Source organism: Bacillus rossius, chromosome 3 (genome assembly GCF_032445375.1).
Source record: "Bacillus rossius redtenbacheri isolate Brsri chromosome 3, Brsri_v3, whole genome shotgun sequence".
Lineage (NCBI taxonomy): Eukaryota > Metazoa > Arthropoda > Insecta > Phasmatodea > Bacillidae > Bacillus > Bacillus rossius.
This window is the reverse complement of record NC_086332.1, coordinates 34263380-34291087: the sequence shown is the minus strand read 5'-3', so window position 1 is coordinate 34291087 and position 27708 is coordinate 34263380. Positions and strand designations below refer to the sequence as shown.

At 39.0% G+C, this 27708-nt stretch overlaps 1 protein-coding gene across 1 annotated transcript in view; it reads right to left on the bottom strand.

Annotated features, from left to right (window-relative positions):
* Positions 1-19171, bottom strand: part of LOC134530509 (homeobox protein TGIF2-like) — a 93601-nt gene extending 74430 nt beyond the window's left edge. Inside the window, exon 1 of the mRNA XM_063365378.1 lies at positions 18843-19171. Within this exon, the coding sequence (XP_063221448.1) occupies positions 18843-18963 (121 nt within the window). The 5' untranslated portion in view covers positions 18964-19171. The remainder of the gene's footprint in view (positions 1-18842) is intronic.
* Positions 19172-27708: the final 8537 nt, after the last annotated feature.

The following is a 27708-nucleotide window of genomic DNA, read 5'->3' as shown; positions in this document are numbered from 1 at the left end:
AGGAAAGGATCGAACCCTATGGTAAGCCCTATTTTTAACAGACTTCTATCTTCGTGTCGCATGTACTTATTTACTAATCGACCAAGAACGACACGAAGCTATAAAAACAGGTTCTGGTCGTAATTAAAGTTCCTTTCTTTGTTTAAAAGACCTACGAGTACACAGATGGTGTATTATAAAAAAAATTGCCATGTTAAAACAAAATTTCACGTCAACTAATCGCTTTACAGTTCAAGTTATTTATTAGAGTAAGTAGCGTCACCATCAACATCAAGGCACGGGAAAAGCTGAGATATTTCGGAAGCAAGGACGAGGGAAAACATTTGCGTAAGGCGTGGTAAAACTGGATTTTTATAAAATTATAAATGTCAAGAGCAAAAGATTTCTTTAGCAGACAGCATCGCTAACACATCTAGCTAATAACTTGTAGCATTTCCCAATAGGCAAAACGAAACATTTAAGTCGATACTAACTAACCAGAATAAGTCTACTGTCAAGAGATGTTGTGATGGCTACTGCGATAGCAGCTCTAGAGTCTACCATCACATAGCCTCGCTGTTGACGCATAAATTGGGGACAATATCCACGTGGTCTAGCAACAACAAAAAAAGTAACCTAAGATACACCAATATTTTTTTTGCCCTAATCTAACCAAAACTAAGTGTATATTTTTGTTGTAGGGCTCCGGGTTGAGAAGGTACCTAGGTACGTCTCAGGCCGAATACTATACGTCTCGTCATGCTGAAGCTCAGCCATGCAGGGAGAGGGAAGCGCGCATCGCGCGTTTAAGATGCACTCAACCCAATTCAGACTCTCGAATTATCCGCGATCGTAATAGGTGGGTTAGGTTGGTTTTGTTACAAAAATAAAATTAGGTTATTTCTTTTAAGGAAAGTAGGTTATAGCGAGCCAGGACGATCAACCAATGACCAGTTGCACCATAATAATTCATATATGATCTCAAGACATCCTTCGACCACTTGTTCTGTTGCACCATTGTGGTGTGAGCGTCGGGCGAAGATCAATGGGACCTACGATATGAACAGACTCTGGGTCGGTTCATAGCAATGATTCACACAGCACACATGGCCGGCATTTTCACGGAATTTAGGCAGGTTGATTTAATCAGATGTAAATATTAGAGTAATTTTTAACAATTTTTCAGATCACTTATGATACACGTATCAATAATTTCACTTATTCTAGTTTTACATTCTATTGATACTCTCGAAATGCACGTATTTTAAATGCTTGTTATTTTATTTTCATGTTTTAATATAATATTTCGTCATGATTACTTTTCATATTAAATAGAAGATTTATTTTAAGTCAAACCCTGTCTATATTTCCAACTGCTTCGATTTATATTAATTTTTAAATACCAGTCGTTATTAAAATTCAAAATATGAGGCAGCGGCTACATGTGCTACTTACTATCTTGTGGAAATCGCATCAACCATTTGCTCGCCGTGTCACTCTTAATTGTAGCGACTGCATATCGTTCCAGCCAGCCAATAGAAATGCACCTAACATTTCTTCGACACTGCTGCGGCCTGTTGTCGCAGATTGGAAATGCATGAGCTAGAATTCAAGCGAACGAAGATCATGCAGTCCCAGAATGTGTTGGCGCAACGTTCGGAGGAAGAATGATCCTTGATCATTCTTGGGATAAGATCACTGGATCTCGGATCGAAGAGCAGAATGGTGCAACTGGCCAAAAAACTGAAGGTGGTTTGGATTAGGTCAACGACATTTAAAAATTTGTTCCGACGGCGAAGATGAGCGTCGTTCGGGACTGATCGGGAGATCAGCTCGAGAGCACACGTGGGCGTCGAGCGCATCCGACCGGTGACCCACATAGCAGGAACAGGAGGAGCAGGAAAACAGGAGGGGCAGGAGGAACCAGCTTCGCGCCGGCCGCGAGACCCACAAAGCAAGGATGATAAAGAGTCGCAACTCAATGCTATAACTAACTTTGGTAATCAGCGAACTGAGCTGTATTTATAAGCAACCTAACAACCTGAAAGTCTATAAATTTTCTCAAGTAATTAATTTTTTGTTGTTCGTTGCTGGGAAGATTCACCACATGTGTTTAAGATTAATTTGCAATACGGAACAACCAAAACACTATGTTAAAATGCTTTTATCTTTTGTTTAAAAAATTTAAAACACTGCGTAGTCGCAAAGTATGATTGTTAAAAATCGAAAGCTCAGTTTCAATTACAAAAAAATTTCACAGCACATGGCAGCAATGTTTTTTTCATTGTTATCAAGATAATTCAACACTGTAAAAAATTATTCCAAAGTATATGTTGCAATTATACTCAAAACGCCACTCCGTTAATACGGAATTCTATAAAATCTGGACGAATAAACTTTGAAAAATAACTTTTTCATTTAAGTTATATTTATATTTAAAACTTACATCTTAGATGTCAATTCTCAACCACGCATAATTTTTTAGTTGCCATAAAAAGTTTTTAGCTAATCAAAAATAATGCAACTAATAACGTTCCCGTAAACACAAAATAAAATAAGTGTCCGTTTGTGGTTAAATTTGACCTTTCCCGACGACTTACAAGTTAGCACACTTGTTTATCAGTTATATGCATATAAAGGAAGTCAGTTAATCGTTAACCAATTATATCTGAATATCCAAGGTACCTGCAGACTCTTGAAAAAACAACGCAGGTGTACAGTTGGCGAAAAACAGCTGCAATTGCAGCTGTCTGAGAGTGCATGCAAACTGCAGTTGGGTAAACAGTTTATACCACCTGGTTTAATTTTTCAAACGAAATAATCCTCGTGAATTAAACAAAAAAAGCGTTGCACATTTCTTGCATAGTTAGCAGTTGCAATCACTGTTTATTTTTTATTAAAAACAAAAGACCTGGCCGTGAGTAGAAAAACAGAATTGAAAATTATCTAGTCAATACTTCTCTGCTACTAACTTCATGTCAATAAATAATTATATATATTTTTTATAATTCTCTAATAAGAAATTAACAAAGTTAGAAATGCTGACTTACTCGTTAGCTCAAGCAAGAAAAAAAATTTGTGGACGTATTTTATTGGTCAATGTATTCCTTACGCAAACATCTACACATACGTTTTCAAACCTGCCAGTCCACACAAATCTGAAATAAAATTTCCCTGACTTTTCGCAGACTAAAATTCATAACTTCACTTTTTTTATTTTAATAATTCGCCTACCTATTTCTTAAAATTTCTTGGAAGAAATAAAGAAAATCCAGCAAACACAATTTCCACATCTGGCCTATTTAAATTTCTCTCTCCGCTTAATTTCAAATAGTACATTACACATGGCATATTATGGACTGTTTCATTGTGCACTAAAACGCCATCTGAAAAAAAAAAAGAAAAAAAAGCTTTCAAGATCTGGGTAATGGCAGACTGGAGCATATTTTCCCCTGACTTTAGTATCACTATCGAATTCCCATTTTCCCAGGATTTCAAGTAAATTACTTGACTTTACAGAACGTAGGCACCCTGCAAACCTGCCGGACCGTAAACGATATTCACGTTCCCACAGGACGGACGGATGCAACTACTGTTGCCAACCCAAACAAAAAAACTCACAACAGCCCTGGCTGACCCTGCCGTAACTAATTGCAATGCGTCCTGAAGCGAAGGGCTGGTTGCCTTGAGACATGCAAAATTCGTTGGCGTTTCCTCGCTGTTATCCGGTGGCGTGGTTAGACAACGGTTTACTCGGCTGCTGGAAAGAACAAGGGACACGACAGGCTAGACGAACGATTTTAAACACGGCGATGTTTCTTGACTGCCAATTCGATATGAAGAGCATCTTAATCAAGGGTTAGACATATACTTTTTTTTTCGTTGCTATTACGCCATTAAATTCGAAGCACAATAAAGTATAATGATGAAAACGCCTTTTTAAAACGTCTTTTCGAAACCAATCCAGGAATATGCCTATACTATCTCCTTGCCACAAGCCACGAACGATTTCTTCCCAATGTCTCGAATGATGTAAAAACAGTCCCCAACTATATCGCTGCTAATGAGACGTTCAGATGAAGTCTCGCACACCAATTTGTTTTTTTTTTTTGTTCCCCCCCCCCCCCCCCACTTTTCTCATCATTACTATTAGTTAAGGACTATTTCTGTTAATTTAACACTACATCCCTCTTCCATTTGTTGTTCCGTCACAATATTTGCAACAGATATTTACAAAGTTACAAAATGGGTGTAAAAATTCGCGCGTCTTTTTACAGAAATTATATCTAATGAGAGGCGAATTAGCGTTACAGGGCGAAGTGTCGAGTTACACATTTTTACTTTGTTTCCGTGATCCGGAAATAGTGTATTCCTATACACAGACGAACTACTCTACCAAAAAAAAAGCCTGAGCTTTCAGCCTTGTGGCAGTTGAGTCATCCACCGTGCCTTAGCTGGTCAATGCGCAAAGGTTCCGACTTCGAATCCCGGAAAGGGCAAGTTACGTTTTACTTGTGTATGGTTTTATCAAGATTGGCTTTCGAACTCTGCTTGGTCTACCAACAAAACAGAGCAGACCTTCATAAGCTCATTAAAATTCTGATTGTCCAAACTTTTATCACTACATCACAATGACACGCACGGGTCGCAGAACATTTCCGTGGCTATCACACGCCTGCCTTGTTTCCGTATGCAAATAGTTAGACAAAGCAACAGTTGCGAAAAACCAAACGTGATCTCTAGGAGGTGAAACCAAGTGAAACTCGTAATCTGACAACGCTACGGCAGGTTGGAAACAGCAACGCGGCCGTGACACTTCGCCGCTGCACTCCGCTGGGCAGCGCCCTCAGCGGCGCAGGTACAAACACGTGCGCGAGAAAGTGGCTCACGACGCGACGGTACAATCAGCTCCGATGATCTCCGCCTCGGCGACCCGGATAGCCGCGCCGGGCGGGGACAGGACAGCGCGTGACGACTTACCAGCGCGAGCTGCTAATCGCTACTCGACTGTCTTACAAAATTACTCATTGTCAACTATAATTTTCAATTTCTACAGATAAGAGCTGATATTTTACTCTTAAAACAACAAAACCCGAAATGGCATAAATAATAAAGATCTCAGGCTTTCGCGACCGTTGTCTGGAGTTGTTTGGTTTCTGGGTTGTAGCCGCGTTCGTAGGCCAAGATATCACCGACGTTTCGGTGGACGTTAGTAGGTAGGTAACTGTTCCCTGACGATGGGGACTGCAACCTCGACTGAAACGTCGGTGACATCTTCGCCTTCGACGCAGCTACAACCCAGAAGCCAAGCAACTCCAAAAGGGCTTTTAACTAAGACAAATACTTATTGATACTAAAAAGATATAATTTTGCCTGATATAGGCCTATATGTGTTGTAATTGATCCTTAGTACTGAAGGTTGGTAACCCTGGCCTACATGAAAGACTTAGTCTCACCTCCGTGGCGCACTTCGCTGTGAATCCCTTTCCGAGGCATTGATGCTTATCATTATTCATTAATAACGAGTTTAATTTGATAACAAGCGTTGAATTGCGAAAAAAGATATTTTTTTTTTATTTGAGTTAATCAAGGCGCGGCAAAAAAAACAATTAAAAAAATAGAAAATGTTACGTTCAATCTATCTTGCATCAATACAAACAAATTTTATAACTAGTGAACAGTTCCAGTTTGTCGCGTGCAGTTTTAATTACACGGTCACCAATTTAAAGAAGGAAATATCCTGTACTGCACGCATCACGACTAAACTGCCTTGCGTGTAGAGAGAGGCGACGGGGCACTTGATGCGCGCGCTGGTATGGCCTTTATCGTTCCCTCGCTCTCTTGTTTCTCAAAAGCGGAAAAACAGCTTGAACCTTGGCTGGCGGCCAGACGCTGCAGCAGATATAGTGTATTTTCGCCGCCGTTAATTCAGTCGCTGATGATCCGTGTTGACGCGCCCCCAACACACCGCCGTCTTCGCACCGCTGCCGGACCGGGGCTCTGGAACAGGGCCGAGAGGCCGGCTTCCCGTCCACAAGTGTGTCGGCGAGGCGCTCCATTTGGGTGGTCTGTTCGCTGTCTGCAGGGGCGTAGCAAGGGGATACGTCTGATTATATAATATATAATACAGAAGCGTATGCACAATCGTGTCTTCTATACAGAAAAACGGGAACAAGGTCTTGGGAAAAGGTCAATTACATAGCCCTACCAGCCAGCCACCTTTTTGCTCACCACATACACCTCAAAACAGTAAACGAGTGTCAGGTGAAGTGTGAGACAGTAATGGAGCACAACTGCATCTTCTTACAAGAGGATTCGAGGCCAGCAAACGGGTTTGTAAATTTGGGCGCGGGTTCGAGACCACAGAGCTACCAAGCTTGTTTGAATATGGTGAAGATAATAAGAAATTTATTGCAAATTGGCTATATAAGGTTACAGATAAATTAATTTGAAGGGATTATTGTAATTATTAGTTGGATGCAATAATGTCTTCCCTCCCTCGTCAAGCCCAACATGTCCGATACACAGAAGCGGCAGTAAGTTTTTTTTTACACGTGTTATTTATCATGTATTTCACACAATACTGAAATGTGTGCTTCGTGTATTAAATAAAATTAATATATGACTTAATACATTTATGACTTGCTTTTACAAAAAGGTCAACAAATTGAAAGTATTAAAATCAAATAAATACCACAATTAAAATAATCATTTTTTTTCTTTTCTCTGGTAAAATCATTACTTAAATTTCTATGTGTAAATCTTGGACTTCTAAAACGTCTAGTGTACCCTACGATTTTAGCAAGACAATTTTCTTTCAAAACACAATTACAAAGAAAACTTACTAAAATAAAAATTATATAATGGATGTACTGGATCCGCACCTCTTCAAAATCCTCGCTACGGCTCTCCTGCCTGAACGAGATCTGCGCTGATCTTCACGATTCTTTAAAACGAATCACTTGGCAACAGTGGGGTGTCGCGATACGACGATACCACGTTATAGTTTAGCTTGTTTCAGCCCAGTCTGGAATGCAGTGATGCCGGACCTCCACTGCGCACTTGGTGGGGAGCACCAACTTAACTTAGGCGCGAGGGGGATCCCGCGTTCGAATCCCGGGCGTTGACTTTTCAAAAAGTCCAGGCGGCAGGGACGAGAATACCGGCTACTGCCTGCTCGCGGACGTGGTTAGTTTCACTCTTCGCCGCCACTTCCCTTCCAAGCAGGGCCTCAGGCACAGGTGTGCGGGCAGCACTGGGTTTGAGTTTCGAAGTCGCAAACCTCGACACGATCCTCGCAAATTTAAGAAACGCCGGTGAGATGATAGAACCGTCTAGCACGAACGTCTGGACGCCTAGGAAGCAACTCGCTGGCGGATCAGGTGCGACATCACGATTTACCACTGGAAGTTGTAAGGAAAAAAAGGCATCACCGGGGTTATTACTTAGAGGTAAGTTTATTATTTTATCTTGCAGGCACAACTGTTGAGGCTTACAGTTGATTATACGTTTTTTTAGAGAAGACGATGTGGGGCTTAGAACCACGAGTGATCTTCGAGCACGTGCAAGGAAGGTCGCGTGCCACTTCCTGCACAAGTGGACATGGATGGAGGCGGCAGGCGACGGGCGTGGTCGCAGGTGACATGGGCCCCGAATACGCCGCCCCTCACCCCTCCCCACCCGCCGCCCAAGAGGCGAGGCGGGGCGGGCCGAGGCCAATCACCCGCGAACTGGATCACCGACATTCCTCCGGGCCGCGGGGGGGTCCACGCTCCCAGGCCGCCGCCCCCGCACAGCGCCCCCAGACACTGCTCACTTCGCTCATCTACACCTCCTCTGCCCGCCCCCCCCTTTTTTTTTATTTAATTGACAGGTCAGGTTACACATACAAAAAAAATTCCCCAAGTACAAAACTATCCAATTAATAAATAATATTAAATGTAAGAGAACGTTCAGATTCGACGCAGCATCCAGTTTGCTGCCCCCCTCCCCCCGTACCCTTTTTTCCCCTTACACTCCCAGCCTTGCAATGCACGTCCAATATCACTTTCAATACAATTAAAATCAATGCTGAAAGTAATTATAAAATTATTATCATGTCACGTAGTTACATTTTTTATACCTAGTGCTAACAGACCTAATTTTTAAGTATAATTGAGAAAATACATCGCGGAACTATATCATTTATAATATAAGTTATTAAGGTGATTAGCAGTTATACAAAATTGATTTCTTTTTGCAAAACGTGTTTTATTTATAAGCAATCATAAACAGAATGTTTTTATACCAACAAATGCTAGGCTCTATAGGGTAAAAAATGCAAAAGGTCGTTCGCAAAATGTTCAAGATCTTTGAAATGCATCTGCTTACGAATAGAATTCAATAAAATTTACACTTGATCATCTTTACAGTTTAAATGCATGCATTGTAATGAACAATAAAATATACTAAAAGTGCTAAAACGGGTGTTTGAAATGCAATACTTTTAGTAACGCCGAATACGGGAAACATCCATATTTACTGTTTCGCTACAAAAATTACAGGAGGGTGGGGGGTTTGCACGTAAAGGCGAAGAAGCATCTGATGTCCGAACCTGTGTCGCCCTTAAACGCACGTCATGTATAAACAGGCGGCAGCTGGTAATTCATACACAAACACGTCATCATCACAAATCTTATTTCAGTTTGCACATAACACAAATAGGTAAATAGTAAATAAAGCAAAATTTCTAAGTTTTCTAAAGTTTTCACAGGATGTCAAACGCAAATTTTCTGTAAAGGTACCAGGAGTTACGAGCAGTATTTTTCTCAAAGCAGTTCTCAGATCTCGTGCAACTGAGTACAAAGCGGGTCCCTAGGTCTTCAAAATCGATCCCCCAGCCGCCCCTTGAGATAATTACTGTTTATCCCCCACCCCTAAACTGTTCGTTGAAGGACGCAACCTTTCTGTGACCTTGAGCCAAGCAGTGGGCTTACCAAGTCTTACAGAAGTGCTGTGTCAGGAAGCGGATGGGAGCAGAGGATGTCTGTTGAGCAGCGCGGTGATGTGTGCATTTGCGAGACGTACAGCCAAATACAGTTTATCATCTTGTTTCTCGTTTTTTTAACTAGGAATGCCGTCAAACACAAGTTTTTTTTTTCCATCGTCACAGAATCGCGAGATTTATTTTGATGAATTCTAGCACCCAGTACAACAGCGGCTCGTAGCACATCATCCTGTGAAGTCATCTCGCTCGGAACTAATTACCTCCACCTAACTTTTTAACGCTGTCAAGATGTACTTAGGCCGGTTTCACATTTTGAACCGGAGCGGTTGCCATTTATATTCGGCGATTTCTTCCAAATCAATTGTTTACATATTCGATTTTGTAAAATTTACTTGGGAAAGACTATTCAGCCTAAACGCTGCAGTCGTAGCCGCAGCGCCAGAAACGCGAAGTGCGACGCCAACCTTAGTCTTCCGTGACCCGGACCTCCTCTGATACAAAACTTTTCGTTAGGAAGGAAAAAATCTTCTTACAATTTTAGTAGGACCGTAAAAGCGGTTCAACGCTAGAGTCTTTATTCGCCAGTGATTCGCTCTAGGTGAGCGATAGAAGAAGCCGGCGACCGGCGGTAGAAGCAGCACCGTGTAAATCATTTTCTACTAGTTAATTCCCCCCCCCCCCATAAACCCCTCGCGACAGCTGAAACCCAGAAACTATTACCAATAAGTCAACTCCACGCAGCAAAACGCAACCGTCTTGATGGTCGGCGGGACTACTGGTTCTGTCCAGGGGCAAAATTCTATAAGCAAAACAAGTAACCAGACTACCACTTAAATAATTCACTCACTAAATATCAATTTTATTACTACTTTTATTTGAGCCGTAGTTTACTTAGTCACTCACACATGCTGTATATATTTGTCCTTGAGCACATGGCCTCAATAAATTTTCCCTCCCCTAAGACCCCGGCGCGCTTTATGTCACACTGCGGCTCAAACTGTTGCTGTCGCTCACACAAATATTTCGGCCACGACGTGAGAGACAGCCTCTCCCCAGGTGCCTGACCACTCGAGGACGTCGACAAACAACAGACAGCGGTGGTCCAGTGGTCTACAACTCGCCTTCCACCGGAGGCGACCGGCAGAGTAACGTCGTAAGTCTCCTGTCACTGCTCCATTTCACCGTTTCTCCTTTCATCACCCTCCAGTGGCCTCAGTGTCGACCAGAAGTTAAAACCATAATGAAAGCTTGCATTCATAAGCGGAAATCAGTGGCGGACAGGGGGCATGTATCACCACCCCCCACCCCTGAAGTTATGGAAAATGCGTGATCTCAGTGATGGCGGTACGTTATTTTGGGTAATGCAAGGTGAGCTGTTACAACACCTGAAATCACATACTTCAAAGGTAGTGATGCGTGTTGAGAATGGTAATAATGTAACTGTCCAAACCCTCTTTTGTTTAGGTAATTTTTTTGAGTATAAAATTCCCCTCCCGAAACAAGTTATTTTATCCGCCACTGGCGAGAATGCACAAGCGGCTATTCCTGTAAGTTTATCTCGATAACGCTCTTGCATTTCAGGTTTCGTCCCAGATTTTACACCAGATATTCGCTGAGTTATCTAAAAGCTGTAAAAATCCGCGCAAGTGCTTTTTTTACCGCTATAAGATACAAATGCACTGGGTCAATATCAAGTGACAAATTTTCATGGTTGGGACAAAAGCTCTCAATGCACGATACAGTGCGCCAGGTTACACCGCGTATTCGTAACTTGATGAGTCCTACTCAAGTGTTACTAGGTATTTTAAAAAATAACTTCAAAAATATTTTACTCAAAAAACAATAAAAATGAATTAAAACGTATACACAAAGCAGAGAAATAGCTTTCGTACTCTCTTGTGATTTTTTTCAATCAATCACTACTAAATACAACTTTCCATCGTATATGATTTCGATTGCACGATATATTTGAAGATTAAGCTTAACTCCAGTCAACCATTTTATTTATACAAACAGTCAACCAAAAACATTCGACAGTAGGTTTCTGACACTGTTGGGTCGGGGGGGGGGGGGGGATAGCGGCATGCCCCGCTCTCTCGAACAAGTTTTATATTTTCTCCTAATTCCCTATCATATTTCACCAAACTTACGTGAGTATGATTTCACTACAGTGATATAGATAACAGGGCTTTTTAAAACAAAATAGAATGTCCTAAATACTTCAATCATAAATGTATTATAACTGTATTATAAAATTTAATTCCGTCCTGCCCTGACCATTATCTAGGATCCGCTCTTGGTTTCTTTAGATATTGGCCTAATTAAAAGGTTTCCATTGAGCCCACATTTTTTTCTTCTGAATGTAAGAAATTCAACTCATCCTTTCAACGAGAACCCTCAATCCCTACAGCGAGGGTTGCCACACTAGGCCTGCCGGCGCGGGAGGCGCGAACGCGCGACCTTGCAAACCCCCCCCCCCCCCCCCCCTTCACACTTCCGAGGGCCCGCGACGCTGGCGCCGCGTGCGGCCGACGGCGCCGTTACGCAACACGGGCGCGGAGTTACGCCGCGTTGTGCAAACCGCCGGCGGCCGCAGTCCACACACTGAAGGAGGTGCATGCAGTGGATTAGGGGATTTAGTAACCAGCGGGCGGCAACTCAAATAGCCCGATATGTACCCAAGTAGTGTTTTAAATCGATAGATGCCTCTACTGTAGCTAGCTAGTTCTTTTGTCGATTCGAAGAGCGCGTTAACAGTTATAATTACTAAATAATAATTTAAATGTTTGTTTTTTCTGCAGGGAATCAAATTTAAGAATTAATTAATATAGTAATAAAGAAAATTAATTATTTAATCTAATTGTCTGTTAAATGTGCGTTTTTTTACGGCATGTTTTACCACCGATCACTTCTATAATAACTGAAGAAAATGAAATTAGCTGTTACAATTTAATCATAATGTAAAGAAATGCTAGTTTTTAAAACGAAAAACAAACATTCAGCATTTTGAAATTATAACGAGTATCCTGGCAATAAGTGTTGAAGTGATTATTATTTATACTCTTACGATGCGAGATTGATAGTTATCTAAAGCCTCCGTAAAAAAAAAACCTTGATACAGATTTTTCCAATACATTCCATCGTCACGCACTTTCAATCACGTTACCTCATTTGTAGATTCACAGATGGCAGTGAAGTCTTTCAGATATATAGCCGCCAGTAACAATGGAGGCGTGTTGAGATAACAATCGGCGTAATAAATTCAGTGTCTACAAATACCTGTGGAATCAATTTTAGGACCTTCCAATATTTTAACGCATTTTTTATATTACATTGGTAGTTTATATACTTAAATAAATTAAAGTAATAAGAAATTGATACTCTGACTTAACTCACATTCAGGCGATCCTTTGTTTCCTGTATTTTCCTATACCTAATGCATGCAAATTGCACCCCGAATGTCTGTTCCGCACGACCATGCAGTTTTCACCTGGGCCCAACCTATCTAGTTGAAGTCTAGAATTAAGAGGAGATAGGGGATAAATCGCTACCATGGCTGTCCGATACACAAACAAAGCACACGATGCATGCGACCCTCTCCCTGCATGACTAATCCCAGCATGACTAGGTGTATACACTTTGGCCTGAGACGCACCTAGGTCCCTCACTAACCAGGGCCCCTCCCAAATAAACTAATTTTTAGTTAGGTTATGAAAAACCAAACTTTATTTTTCTTTGAAACGAGCCAATTTTTATGTTATAAAACTTAAACCTTTTCAGAGATAATTTCCTTGTGAGTTAAGTGCAAAGTCTCCACCTACATATGCATAATATGCGACTATAAATTCAAGTGAGGTATTTTGAAAAAATCAAGTTAGCAAAGTTTTTTAACTTCCACCACCTTTGCTGTTTATTTCGTGATCAGTACTTCAATTTCTCGACTTTCGTGACCTACGCTGTTGCATGGGATGGGGAAAAGGAGGACCCCGAGAAAACCCATCGGCTCACGGCATCGTCCGCCACGCTTATCTGCTTGCGAAAAATGGGGGGTTCGACCCCGCAGGAAACCGAACCCAGATACCTCCGTGTAGGTTCGTAACTAAACTATGTTTAAACCCGGGGAAAGAACCCACCGGAACCTTTCCCGACAACACTTCACATCGCCAACACAAATTAATTCCACTACACCATTCCAAATTTATTCGTGATTCAACTTGGATGGTAAATTAATTAATTTTCTGTAATTACATTTTAATACACCGCAAGTTGGATAGTTCGCGAAAAAATACAAGTTTTTTAATATTTGACAATATACATGTACATGTATGTATGTTTCTATTGAACGATACATACATGGTAAACAAGGAAAGGAACAATACGATACAGAGTAAGAACCAACCCGCCTCTGCTTGGAGTGATTTGAGGGAAACCATACGAAAACTAAAATCAGGATGTCCGGATAGGGATTCAGACCGGGGTTCTGGATAGAGTCTGGCGTCTCTCATGCCACCAACTCGCTCGAACATAATTTACTCGGAAACTGCTCCAATTCCCAGGTAGTGTTTTTAGATCTGGACGAGTCTCTAAGCTACCTTCATACTTGCGCTAAGTTTGACATTTTTCTTAGCTGACGAGTGGGAATTACGAAACAGGTTATTTTCCCACCAGGTTTTGGGAATGGAAATTCAGATTCAAAATATTCAACCCCGCAGAGCCACAATGATTTTTATACTTATATAAAAATACTGATAATCACGGATATCGCAAAAATAAGTGGATAAAAACTGAGCCAAGCCTACAGTTTTGTAGCCACAAGGCTTGCAGAATTCTAGCAATAACTACTATCTTCGAAAGGTCGGTAAAACGTTTATGGAAAAGAAGAACTACAGAATGCAATGGCGTGAGCAGAAATGGGGGGGGCGGGACGCTATTATTCCCGCCAACAAATACAAAGAATTTTAAATCAAACAGCGGAGAAAATGGTTCTAACTCCCCCCCCCCCCCCCCCCCCCAAAAAAAAAAAAAAACATGAAATTAAATTCTGCGTACATTCCTGAGATAGGAGGTCACGCAACCTACATCCCTAAATATGACTACGTTAGTATCAGTGTAACTACCACTGTCGGCATGCACACAGCCGAAACGCAATATGTTCAAATAAATAATTCTAGGTAACTTTCGGGAAGATATTCCTATTCAGTTACCCGCAATGCGGTTGGCCTCGAGTTGTATAAAATTTGCATACAAACACTGTCACTTACAATCGGTCAAGTGGGCGTGAGAATATTTAACATGCCACTTCCGGCGAAGCTTTATGATTACCAGACACGCCTCTGTGATAGGGAACACACAACACATTCGAACCAACGGTTGCCTGTTGCAAATAATAAAAAACTGGAAATGCGAACTGCTCCCGATAACCAACGGATATATGTAATACCATATATATGAGCACATGTAAATATATAATTCAACAGGGTACTTCTCAGAGGCCTCGAAACATTCTAAGTAGTTAAGGCCCCTGATACCCGGGCACACATACGGTGTACAGAGGTTTAAAAAAAAAAAAATTGAAAATTTCTTAAAATATCCGATTGGTGTCTATTTACGAAAAGCATTTAACAATGTAATGAGGTGGTTATGTCCCTGTATTTCGTTTTTAAACTGTATTTTTAAAATAATGAAAAATGCTGAAACACGTGTTTTCAGAACAATTTTGAGGAATTAAAAACCCCCAAAAAAAATTTCGAAAGCACTCGAAGAAATTCAATTATACCTTTATCTTAATTTCTCAGCCATACAATGTATTTTTTACCAATAAAACACATAGTTGTCCTGTGCACTACGAGAAGACTGCGCGCCAGTCCAGAGCCTTGCGCTTAGAAGCGATACCGCGCTAAAAGCACCAGTGAGCGTCGCACTTATAATCCCGCCTAGCCAACACACAGACTAGGCGGGGGCCTTAAATCCTAGTCCATGAATGTTGAGCACTTAAGACAGTAAAGCGAACCGATGAAAGTGTTACAACTTACAAAGTCGCGTTTTCAGTTCTCTTATCTGAATTGTAAATAACAGCGATACAATGTATCGATTAGGTAATCGCTCTTTGGTAACTACAGGTTGTCTCAAAAGTCTGCATACATACTCTTTGGTAAAAATGAAATAATATTGTATAGTAGCTATTTCCTTAGCGAAGCAGTCAGTGACTGTTGGTACGCTTCGTGAGTGGTTCCTAACACTTTTTTTTTTTAATGTGGGATCGACGAAAGAAAACGTAGTCCCTTATTTTACTCTTACGCACTTCCACACGATCAAATTCTGTTTAAGGGCGCGGTTACACGGGACCCTGAACTACTTCAGGTGAACATGTTTAAGTAAACACGTTTACAAACGCGAAAGTGTGCGGTTACACGGTAGTTGCTGAAAAGTGTGTTTAGCTCTAAAACCGATTGTCTACTGTCAACGAATGACTGTGTTGTTGATCTCTATTTTTTAATTGCATCCAGAAAACGCGGGATTTTCTCACTTGTTTATACAGCAGTATCAGCAGAAATGAAATGTGTTTACATATTGCTCAATATTTTTTTACAAATCGGGAATTCAAACATGCACAGTAAAATTTGTAAACTTATTTTTTATTATTTTTTTGAGCGAGAGTACCTATCTCAGTTTTAAGAAAATTAAGGTCAGGATAAATTAAAAAAATATATGTAATTATCTGTTGGTTTTTTTTTTGTTGCATTCGGTAAAATATTACTCGAACTTGTGCCAGAAACACTTTCCATCTAGAATTTCTGCAAAAGACTGTTTATATTCTAACCAGCCAATCAGAGGCTAATGTAGAAGATATGTCGATCTGAACTACTTTGCCAACCTGTTTAAGTTAAATGAGAAATGGCCTCGAACGAAACATGTTCAGACTGTGTGTAACCGCACTCAACAGCTGAACATGTTCACCTGAAGTAGTTCAGACTCCCGTGTAACCGCGCCCAAACTCACATTCAATTTTTATTGAATTCAATCCCTTGAATGACATGTGACGTTACTAAAATGTCATAAGCACCTTATCGTTCAAAGGACTAAATATTCTGAAACCTTCATAGATTTTGTTTCAAACATTTTCTAAATTTAATTTTTTTAATACGGTATATTTCGGTCTATTTGTAATTAAATTCGTACTTTAGTGGCACTTTAATGTAGTTTAATTTTTTTTAATGTTTAAAATGCATTTTTTTTGTTAAAATGAACAAAATAGCTATATAAACATGTAACTATAAAAACATTTTATAAACTGCAATGGTCAAGAAAGTTTTTACCTAGGAGGTATAAATAAAATGATGAAATCGACTGAAATAGTCCGCAAGTATTTGAAAAGTAATTGAAATTTCTAAATATACTTTCAATTTTCATTAAGTCCAATCTTTGAATATTCGTCTGGACTTTTTAAATTGAATCTAATAAATATTATATCGTGTGAAAGGACCCTTACTGTTCCACCGGGATGAGGTTTGAAAGACTGCGCCCCAATTGACAACGCACTCTGGGGACTATCAAAACATGTCAGCAAGAACAGACATTTAACAACAGACAACTGAAGGACACAACAAACAGCGTTACTTCACAGGACGTGGGCGTCCCATTGCCGCTGTTGTCGATGTTCAAGAAGTCCATTTAAACATCCAGCTTTAAGTGATTAAATAACAAAACAAATCGTTAGTTAATATTATTGTATAAAATTTAGTTTGTCTCAACAAGATTCAAGGTCAAATCATCTTAGATCCCAGCAATAATAATAATAATCCTGTCCTTGATTTAACATAGTTCCATAACTGCGAAGGTTTCATCTGTGGCGTTTCAAGGTCGAGCAATTATATACACAAGATTTAAATGACTTATTCGATATGACTTGCTGCAATCATAAAGTGATACAAATTAAGCTGGGTTTAAGATTGAAAATTAAGAATTAGTCGTGTACTTAACATGACTATGTATACTAGTGGAATGGTTTATGATAGTCGTGTAGGAATTTTGACGGGTCGTGTGCGAACAATATGACTAATAGACTTAACCGAAATGGTTACATTTTATCTTTTTTCCTTAAAAATTAAGGAAAGCGCCAATCAGAGAATAGTAGAATGTGTTGTTGGCGAGAAATAATGTTTCGTTAGAAAAGAAAATATGACGTAGTATGAAATACATAATTACTCGCCGATGATGGGAGTCAGCAGCGTTGGTTAGGGGCCCCGCACCCAATGACGGGGATGGGAGCTGGATAAATTGAAACGCAGCGCAAAGGGTCACGCCACAAAGCATACACCAACGTTTGGCATTAGATTTATGTCAAATACTTCCCAGGAAAACTGACTGCACCGCTCTCCAAGTCGCAGCGACTGTAAGCGTCATAACTCAAGATTGGCTGAACCCCATAGCAAGGCAACGCGCTACTGCGTTGTATCCTGTGTAACAGTTTACATGATAAACTATAAAGTCATGTTACAAATATAAAACTACTCTCCATTCTACAGCTACTATACAACTGGTTACGTGCAACAATATAGAAAATATTACTTTTTAATCCCAAGGTAAAATCACTTTTTATATATCATTCTTTTAGTGCAGCTAATTATTTTGAATATTTTTGTACGGTTTTCCAGACACCTACTTGAAAAAATAATAGGTAACTTATATACAAAAAAACGCTAGTCGTTACCCGAGGCTTACGCAGAAAGGTGATAAGATGAGGGGGAGGGGAATACATCTAACCCGAAATCCTGAAGAAAAAAAACTCTTACTACCAACACTTCCTCCAACAAAAGAAAATAATTAGGAAGCAAACAGCGTCGAAAGTTGTCTTCCCCTTCCCCCCCCCCCCCCCCCCCCCCGCCCGGGAATCCACAACAAACAAAACTTTTTCTGAAATGAAATCCTGCGTACGTTAATGACAAAAACTAGTGTTTTTTAATGTTATAAACAGCCCGATAACAATGCACGCGTTATTTGCCTGCATCCGTAAATAACCAAACAAATATATAATTTTTCATGAAGAAAAAATCATAACGTTTTTCACAAAGTAACTTTAACTGACAAGGAAACGTGACTCACTAAATGGTAAATTTAAATAAGAATGCTTATTATACTTTACTGTTAATAGCCAATGTAACCTACAATAGATAATTTTATTAAATATTTTTAAAGCGTAATAGCGGCATTGTAAAGAAGCCGTTTAACAAATAATTAAATAAATATATGCTTTATATAACTAAACTTACAAATACTTATTAAGGAACCATCGCATACCTCTACGTCACTAAGCTCTACCATTTTATTAATTCCAAAATTAATTTATTTTATAATTTGTAAAATAACGAATTGCCCAATTCGAATACCAGAATTATTTGTAAGTTGATACGACAATCTTAGTCGCCTTTTCACATTAACGGAATGAAAAATAGTACACCCTCTTCTATCATGTTAATCCGCTAACACTAATAAATAATAAACCGTACTCGCCTTTGCCTTACAAATTGACAGCAAATTCGTCGGCGAAACATAACGCAATAACTTCATACGCGCAAGCGCTGCGAGCAGTCAACCATTTTGTTTCCGGTTTGCTATCCACGGTGTTGTGCCGGCCGGCCACGTGTTGCCAAACACAACTGAACGAACATTATGGCATGATACCACAAAACGACGCACCATCTAGTAGTCAATATTAAAAAAACACGTTTTATTTTATTTAACAACACAATAACTATTTTTAACGTGTATTTCACGACCGCCTTTTGTCTTGAACGCATGTGAGAATGCGCAGCTATGGTAAAGCCTACAATCACATAAATATTTCAACAATGCCACTATATTTAAAACATGTCCTTACCTGTTCCGAGTAGTCTCATTCGTAATGGTAACTCCTTTCTAGGGGTTTGATCCATGTGCTGGAAAATGCGCGCCCTGTTGCGATGATCTGTCACAACACTCATAGGAGTCGGAGACAGCATGGGCACGCGAACAACAAAACTTCGTCGAAACTACACGTGAGAATTAATGTTTTCACTAGTCAACACATCGCAAATGCAAGCACTGTGTGTTCCGCGAGGAGATCCGAGTAATGTCACCAACGTGTAATATTTGGCGCGGGAAAGATAAAAGCCGGCATTGACAACCACGCTGTCACTTTGAACGAGAAGCTGAGCAGCACTGACGCTTCTGCATTCTCCCGCCACTTTTGCTGCGGTGGTGGGAGAAGGCTGCCCTACGGCGGGGAAACGGAGGGGAAGTGACGAGCACAAGGCGACCAGCGTGTTGGAGGGGAGGAGCTCTGAGGGAGGGCAAGCAGACAATCCACGCAAACAAGGACGGAGAGAGAGAGGAAAGCGAGATTGCAAAGCAAGCCGCGTGAAGAAGGGGAAGGTACCAACCTAGAACCAGGCCATCGAAGCTCCGAAGACGGACCTGTTCCAAAATGTTGGGGGTGGGGACGGGGCAGCGAAAGAAAAAAATGACCGCGGTTAAATACCAGGTCGGTCAACAGGGTTGTTCACACTGCCTTGCCCGTTTTATCAGCTGTCGAAATCAAGACCACTCATGTTTTTTTTTGTAGCGAAGTATGATGAGTGAGAGGGAGAGAAGAAAAAATCAGGTGCAGAAAAGACATCGGTCAAGCTAACATTGCAAGCTATTTTTCGCTGTTTACTGTTGTATAACCAGAAAAGTTAGTTTTATTCTGTTCAGAATTTTTATTCGTCTACTTAAAAATTTATAAGTTCGGTCTGACGCGACGTTTTTTTTTTTAAAAAAACTATCCACTTTTATTTTAAGGACATAATTGAGTTTTCAGCGCACGTGACCAACAGATAGATTTATTTTTTTGTTTTGTTTTGCCCGACATACGTATGCGTCCGTACGCCATCACACGGATGCACACCGGCTTACATTGCAAGGGATTCTGGATTCAAGTCCCGGGTAAGACAGGGTAGTAAAATTTAAAAAAAAAAATATATTGGGAATTTATTAAGATACTTTTAAGAGTTTCTATAAATGATTGAATTACTGGTCGTGGGTATAAAGCTGTAAAACATATAAATAAAATAAAAATGGATGCGTGTACTTATGGACGTGCTTTAGAAGTTATACTTACTTGGCATAATAGTAAGCTAATTTAATTTTGCATACAAATAATTTATAGCAATAAAATAAAAGTATGGAGTGATATTATGAATACAGTTGGATCATGTGCGTAGATCCAGGGTAGCACACCCCCCCCCCCCCCCCCAACCTATAATTATGAAGTCCCTCACTGAGGGGGGCCTGCCTGCAGTTGCAAAAGCATGACTGTGCAACGGGTTTGATATAAGAATGATGTCTTTTGGAAAACTGTGTATTTTTTTATGTTTTCTGGTTATTGCACGCACATAAGCCCAAATACGAGCACCGTATCCAGATATGACGTGTCTGTTAACTCCACGTGCAAAGAAGTTTCGCTTTTAAAAAATTTGTGTGTTGGGGAGAGTCGGGGGAAGTACGGCGTGTAACAGTTTTCGCTCCCGAAAGCTTGGCAACTGGCGCCACGCGTCGACTCGACTCCTCGCTCGTCGCCCGAGCGACGGAACGCCCTTGAGGAACTGCGAAGTCACACCCCGTCGAGGTCCGCAGTCCAAAGGTGTTAGCACGCGTGTTCCCCCTCCCTCCACCCCTGGCCCGCCCACAGCCTCGTCAGCCAACCGCGTTTAGACGGGCTCTGCGCCGGCAGCGGGGAACTACATCTCAGCCCAACAGCCTGCGCGATGCGACTCTTTCCAGGAGTCGTGGAGTCAATTGTTGCAAACACCAGTTCGAAACTTAGGAATTACCCAATTGTCACGTAAAAGGCTACTGTTTGTTTGTAATAGCATGCTGTGCTCGTAAAAGGAAAGAAAACACATGTAATACGACGCGACGTGGGGAAAAAAAAAACTTTAATGTCTTGCAAATTACAAGCATTACTTTGTGGCGATTCAACGTATAGTATTTACTGTGCATATATGTAAACTATAGATCCCAGTAATTGGGAAAACACAAAAAGAAAAATTATACAGTTAAGGGCTCCAGTGTTTTAATACCTCTAAGTTTTTCATTAAACATAAGGTGATAATTGGAGATGATTGGTAATGAAAGAGATTTCCATTGAAATTTTTTTTATGTAAATAACCGTTTTAATTTTATTTCACAGGTATTCTTTGAAGGGATCTCCTGTTCGACCATGTTGTGGTCATGATTCAGCTGCCTTTAAGTGTTCTAACTTTCGAGAAGAGACATTAAACACTTTCACGCCATGTTTTATAAACATCCAGAACAAATTGTGCAGTATAATTTCATCCTGAAGTACTGTTCAGCTCAGAAGCCAAAACGACACAAATCAAGTAAACCAAACGGTTCAATATATATATTTTTTATCACAATGTAAAAAAAGAAAGCAACAATGGCTCCTGTAATAGAGCCAACATTTCCCGTTTAGAAGACATTTTTGTTCTTTTCAAGTATTTCAAAGAAGCTAGTGCAAAATATTTCTAAGAAGCATTACGTCATCGGTGAAGCAATAGTAGAAGATATGGGTGGTAATATCAGCTATAGTAGAATGACAGCTACCAAAGACAATATTTCTAAGTTTCTTAGCATACTCACGTGCAGAAAACCCACTATTGCAGGAGCAAAAATGTTACCAGACTGTATTTAGCTTGTGGCTTAGCTTTGAATAAAGTTTGGCGAATGTACAATCAACAATGTGAAGATAGTAATTTAAGTGTCAAGAAATAGTTTTTCAGATCATTTGTTAGCAAAATTATAATATTGGTTTTCAAACACCTGCAGTAGATGTGTGTATTCTCGATGCTTCGAGTTGAGTGAAAAAATTATACATTTAAATAACTAACGAACGAATAATGATCTTATGATTTAAAAACGAGTATATTCTCTCATAGCTAAAGCTTTCTTCGATTTTTTTAGAAACAATTCTGATGACACTCTTGTGTGTTCTTTTGAATCACCTTTAACCTAGGATTACAGATTAAACTGCTTACTATAGCTGGCAAATTTATATTTATAATTTCACAATAATGCTGATTCGAAAGATTCACTTTCGAAAAACAGTGTGTTTACTTACTCGTATAAATAAAACGAAAGACCAAAATGTGCAAATGAGATCAACTGTGCTGTGTATCACAGACTTTGTACAACTGAAGTGGATCCCAGTGTAAAAACCATCAGATTAATGGCTGACCGATGTGGTGGCCAGAATAAAACCTGAGTTCTGATAGGAATGTTGTGAAAATGATTGGCTGTCAAAGCTCCTAGGCATGTTGATGCAGTTGAATTAATTTTCTCAGTTACAGGACATTCTTACATGCCCCCATACGGAATGATTACTCTCATACAGAAAGTTATTAGGAAGGCAAACACTGTAACAGACCAACATGAGTGTGACAAAATATTTTCTGAGGATGGCGCACTGTTTGCACTTGGTTATGATTGAAAAATGTCAAGTCCATCAAGTATTAACAACACTATGATCTTGGCATTTTAAACTTTAACCTTCGAAAAAAGTCAATATCGAAAGAGAAAGTAATGGCAATTTACTTGTGAGGGGGGAAACATAATCCAGGATAGAAATTGGTGTATATAAAGAGAATTTTAATGAAAGGAAAAGTAGCCACAAGCATCACTCCAGATACACAGCCGACTGGATCACTTGTCAAGAAAGAGCAGCTCTACTAAATAAACATTAAGGAGAGGAATTGATGAAAGAAGACAAACATTTTACACAAATTTACTGAAAAGTAAAGAGATTTTAAGGAATAAAAATGATGTTGACTTAGTCCCTGCTGATGATGTTTTATCTAAAACTGTTGAAGGAGATGATTTTAATTTGCAAATTCAAGATATTTCACATTTTTTTTATTTATTTTTAAAGGCATTATTTTATTGTTATCAGCTTATTACTGCATTTTAGTTTTACAAAAAAAAAATACTGCTTGCATTGTATTAACTTGTTATGTCTGTTCCTTTAATGTAAAAATGTTTGTCTAAACGTAATAATTCAAGTCTCTGGTTGTTCCATTAGTGACCTAATCCATAGGCTAGTGTTCCAAAACTTCCCTATGACTATGGAGTGTTCCAAAAAATAACTTATCCATTTTTAAAACGACTATATTATGCAAGATACTGATAGAATATTATTTTTATGATGTCCGTCACAATTTGATAAAAATAAACTTTCAAAGGATGCCTACTTTTTAATACTTTTATAACATTTTCTGCTAATATCGTTAAAACCTACTTTGTGGAGAAGGGCCCTTTTGGACCTTTACGACTAAATTAGTTATATTCCACTGCAATGGATAATAAAAATATAAGAATGAGCTTACGTCAGAGTAACTACTCAGGTGCAACCAATTTTAAGTATGTACTATCTTAATCTTGCACATTTCCCGTCAGGAGCTTTTTTTAAATAACTCAGTTGATGAAGCTTTTCCCAACAATAAAGGTAAATTATGCATATTTTACAACGTAAAACTGCAATATTTGCACTTTTTTGCAAGCTTATAATATTGCTTTCTTAGTAATATCTATAAAAAAATTAAGGTTAAGGTATTTACCATCTAGCGGCTAGTTAGAACAACTTTATGTCCATCAAGTAATAGCATCCCGCGAAGCCATAAGTTACGTCCTTGTAACAAATAAAGCAAAGCGCAAGATTGTAAAACTCTTTATTACATTGCACTGCAGCACAGCATCGTACATTACGCACTTCAGCACATTACACATTACAGCACACTTATTTTCGCACACTTAATTTTGAACATTACTTTTGCACAGTAACTGTTTACACTTTCGCACACTTTAGCGTGAATTTAAAATAATTAAATTTGTTGAAATATTATAAAATACTTTTTTTTAATCTCTAAATACTTTCGCACACGTTTTTATCATTTCCCATATGTTTCCATAATTTTTCATGCGTTGTCATACTTTGTCATACTTTCCATATGATTCCATAATTTTTTATGCTTTATCACACTTCATCATATTTTACAATAGTTTTTTTTTACTTGCCAATAACAAATTTCCGTGCATTATTGAGCACATATGCACACCTTTGTATACTTTCGCATATTTTAACATGCTTTTAGATACTTTTGGATACTCTTTCAGACTTCCGCATACTCTATATTACTTTCACATATTTTCGCATACTTTTTTATACTTTTGCACACGTTCATGCTCCATTGCAAATTTTGGCACACTTTTGACCACTATACATACTTTTACACACTAATGGTTACTTTTGCAGACTTCCCCATAATGTTGCGTACTTAAGATTACTCTTTCATATTTTTCGATCTATTTTATTATTTTTGTATTCTTTCACATACTTTTGCATACTAATTATTAATTTCATAAATTTACGTATGTTTTCAATACATTCCTATACTTGTACATATTTTTTAATTATTTCGCATACTTTCATATACTTGAGCATATTTTTGTATACTTTGTGCTTAACTTCGGATATTTTTGCAACTTTTGCATACTTTTATATACCTTTGCACACCTTTATATATACTTTCACAATCTTATACATACTATTCATTCTTTTCTACACTTTTTCACACTTTTGCACATTGTCGCATATTTTGCCATACTTTTACATTATTTCCCATTCTTTTTTCCTTAATAATTAGGTCTTTTTTCGCATATTTTCGTTTACTTTCACATAGTGTTTCATAGTTTTTCATAATTTTAAATACTTTGGTTTACTGTGTATTTTTACAGAGATTCTTTAAACAAATAACATATTTTTGTAGCCTGTAAAACAAGACTCTTGAATTTAAACATTCATATATGATATTGCCAGTATATTATGTTTGGTTTGTACAGGGATACGTGGTCCCAGCCCCGATAGTACACCCTCTCCAGATTGCTGCAGTCAGAGGCCGTCTTCTCTGTAGTCATTCATGTTCTATGTCAAAACTTTATAAAATAAAGGAAGACGATAATCGTGAAATGTACAAATGTGTCCATCTTTTTCAGCATGCAACTAAACCCTACCAAAAATTTACAACAGAAAATATAACATTAGAACAACAGGAACCAACATAAATACAATACGAATCATTTTCTATTGTATCAATGTAGGAATTGGTCACTTTCTGTTTTAAGGCATTCTATTGGTTTCTGTTGTTTTTCAGTGGTTTTATTGTTGTTTTTTTTTGTTTCTGGTGTAAAGCATGTATTTGATTCTGTAATTTTCTACTGTTTTCAATTAAATTCAGTTGGTTTCTGTTGTAAAACACTCTGTTGCTGTCTGTTGTTTTCTATTGATTTCCATTGTTTTCTGTTGGTTTCGGTGGTTGTATTGTAAGGCATTAGTTTATGTTGTAATTGAGTGTTTTTTTGTTGTGTTCTGTTGTAAGGCAATCTGTTAAGGTTTGTTGTTTTCTAGTGTTTATCATTTGATTCAGGTTTTTTAATGGATTTAATTGTATTCTATTAAGTTTTGTTGGTCTCGTGATGAAGCATTCTGTTGAAATCTATTTTTATAAAGAAACTAGCTCTAGTACCCGGCGTTGCCCGGGCTTAACACATCATAATATAAGGAACATCACTAACAAATTTCAAGTAGGACATACACTTGAAAAACGGAAAATTTTGATTTTAAAGTCACATTGATCAAAGCTACACATTAGCAAAATCGGGACGCCAATCTTCAGCTTAATTTTGTGGGAAGGCAGGTAACCTCTAGGCAAGACGTGACGTATACACCAAACGATAGCGCTTTACAAATTCAAGGCAACGCTATCTATTCATCAAAATTTTAAACTAAACTGTTATTCGCGCCTTTAGTTCGCTAGCAGCCGCGAGCTTTACTTAGCGGGTGGGTTTCGCCAAGGAGAAGGATAGGAAGTTGCCAGAACTTACATTATGACCGTGTGGTGGACATAGAGAAATGACACAAACTCACTGTTTGTGTGTCTATGATTTACCTCCTACTATTTTATATTATAAAATTGATTTTACCCCTTTTTCACTCCCTTAGGGATGGAATTTATTAATTATATATAGTCTATGTCACTTTTCGGCCCATAAACTATCTACAGGCAAAAAAATCATGTCGATCCGTTGCTCCGTTGCTGCGTGAAGGAAGGACAAACAGACAAACACACACGTACGATTATTCTTCTAATTAATGCGCTTCGCGTACCATTTTTTTTATGTATGTTAAGAAGTGCATTTGAATTTTTCACCAAAACACGTTAAATAAAAGTTTGTTTTATTTGTGATTTTTTCATAATTCTTTTACTTTTTAGAATTTGATTAATTAACTTCGCGAAGTAAGTAAATATCGCTGAAAATAATTTTAGATAACCAAATTTAATTTTATAATTATAAAAAAATAATTAACATCAAATAAAAGAGTAATTTAATTCTATATTATACATATAATACAATTAGGTAAAGAAAATTTTAATTTGAATCTTAAAATCAAATACTTTTCTTGGATGTATTATAAATATTTTCATTTGCACAACATTAAAATTAATTGAATTTAGATAAATATTTTGTGTATATTAAATAATAGTGTTTGTTGTAGCTATTCATAATTTTTCAACGGGCCGCATTAAGCGCCTTACAACTAACTAATTGTCGAGAGTGATGCGTCCCAGACGCGGTTCGACGTCAGAGATAACTGTGGATCCTTCTTGAAGTCCACTGTGGATCCTTATTGAAGATTGTGAAATCTTCTTGAAGACTCTGTGGATCTTCTTGAAGGCCACTGTGGATCCTTCTTGAAGACCACTGTGAAACCTTTTTGAAGACTCTGTGGATCTTTTGAAGGCCACTGTGGATCCTTTTAGAAGACTCTGTGGATCCTTCTTGAAGACTTTGTGTATCCTTCTTGAAGGCCCTTGTGTAACCCTCTTGAAGACCACTGTGTAACGTTTATGAAGGCACTGTGGATCTTCTTGAAGGCCACTGTGAATCCTTCTTGAATACTTTGTGGATCCTTCTTGAAGGCCATTATGAAGCCTTCTCCGAGACAGCTCATTTTTGAACTGTGTTTTTCCGTCCGTAATGACCTCTGTGTCAACGAGACACACAAAAAAGCAGGATGCATGTGTGCCACGACTGAAGAATGAACTGTCTCTGCAGGAGCGGGCGGCAGTATGTGTTTGCCCGCGTGTGGTCGGTTGCCGCCGCGCCTCCAAGGTTGGTATTGCGTCACTCCGACGGGACTTCATTCATGGCGCCCGGGTTTTTATCGCGCCGCCGCACCGCGCGAGACGTGACATAACGACCTCGGCGCAACAGCCGCGCAAAGCGCACTGCAGCGCCACGGATAAACGTGCCATTGTCGTGCTGCTTGCACCGCTTTTGAGACTCGGGTGCCATGTTGAAGCGTTTGTGCCGTAAGACTTTGCGGGGCTCTGAACTATTTACTTTCTTGGTGGCTAGGGGGGAGGTCTGTGGGGTCCGGAGCCCTCTCTTCCAGGATTAAAAAAAAATAGCTAAGATAGAATAACACAATCATAGCAACCAAGCTACATAATTTTACACAGATATTATTTTGGAAGAATTTTTTTTATTTTATATTTAGTGGGCTGAAATAAAGTACACTCCCCATTACAGCCCGACATGCCTCACACGCACAAAAGCAGCAGGAATTATGTTTCCAAGTAGTCTACATATATTTAATTAAGGTTTGCACA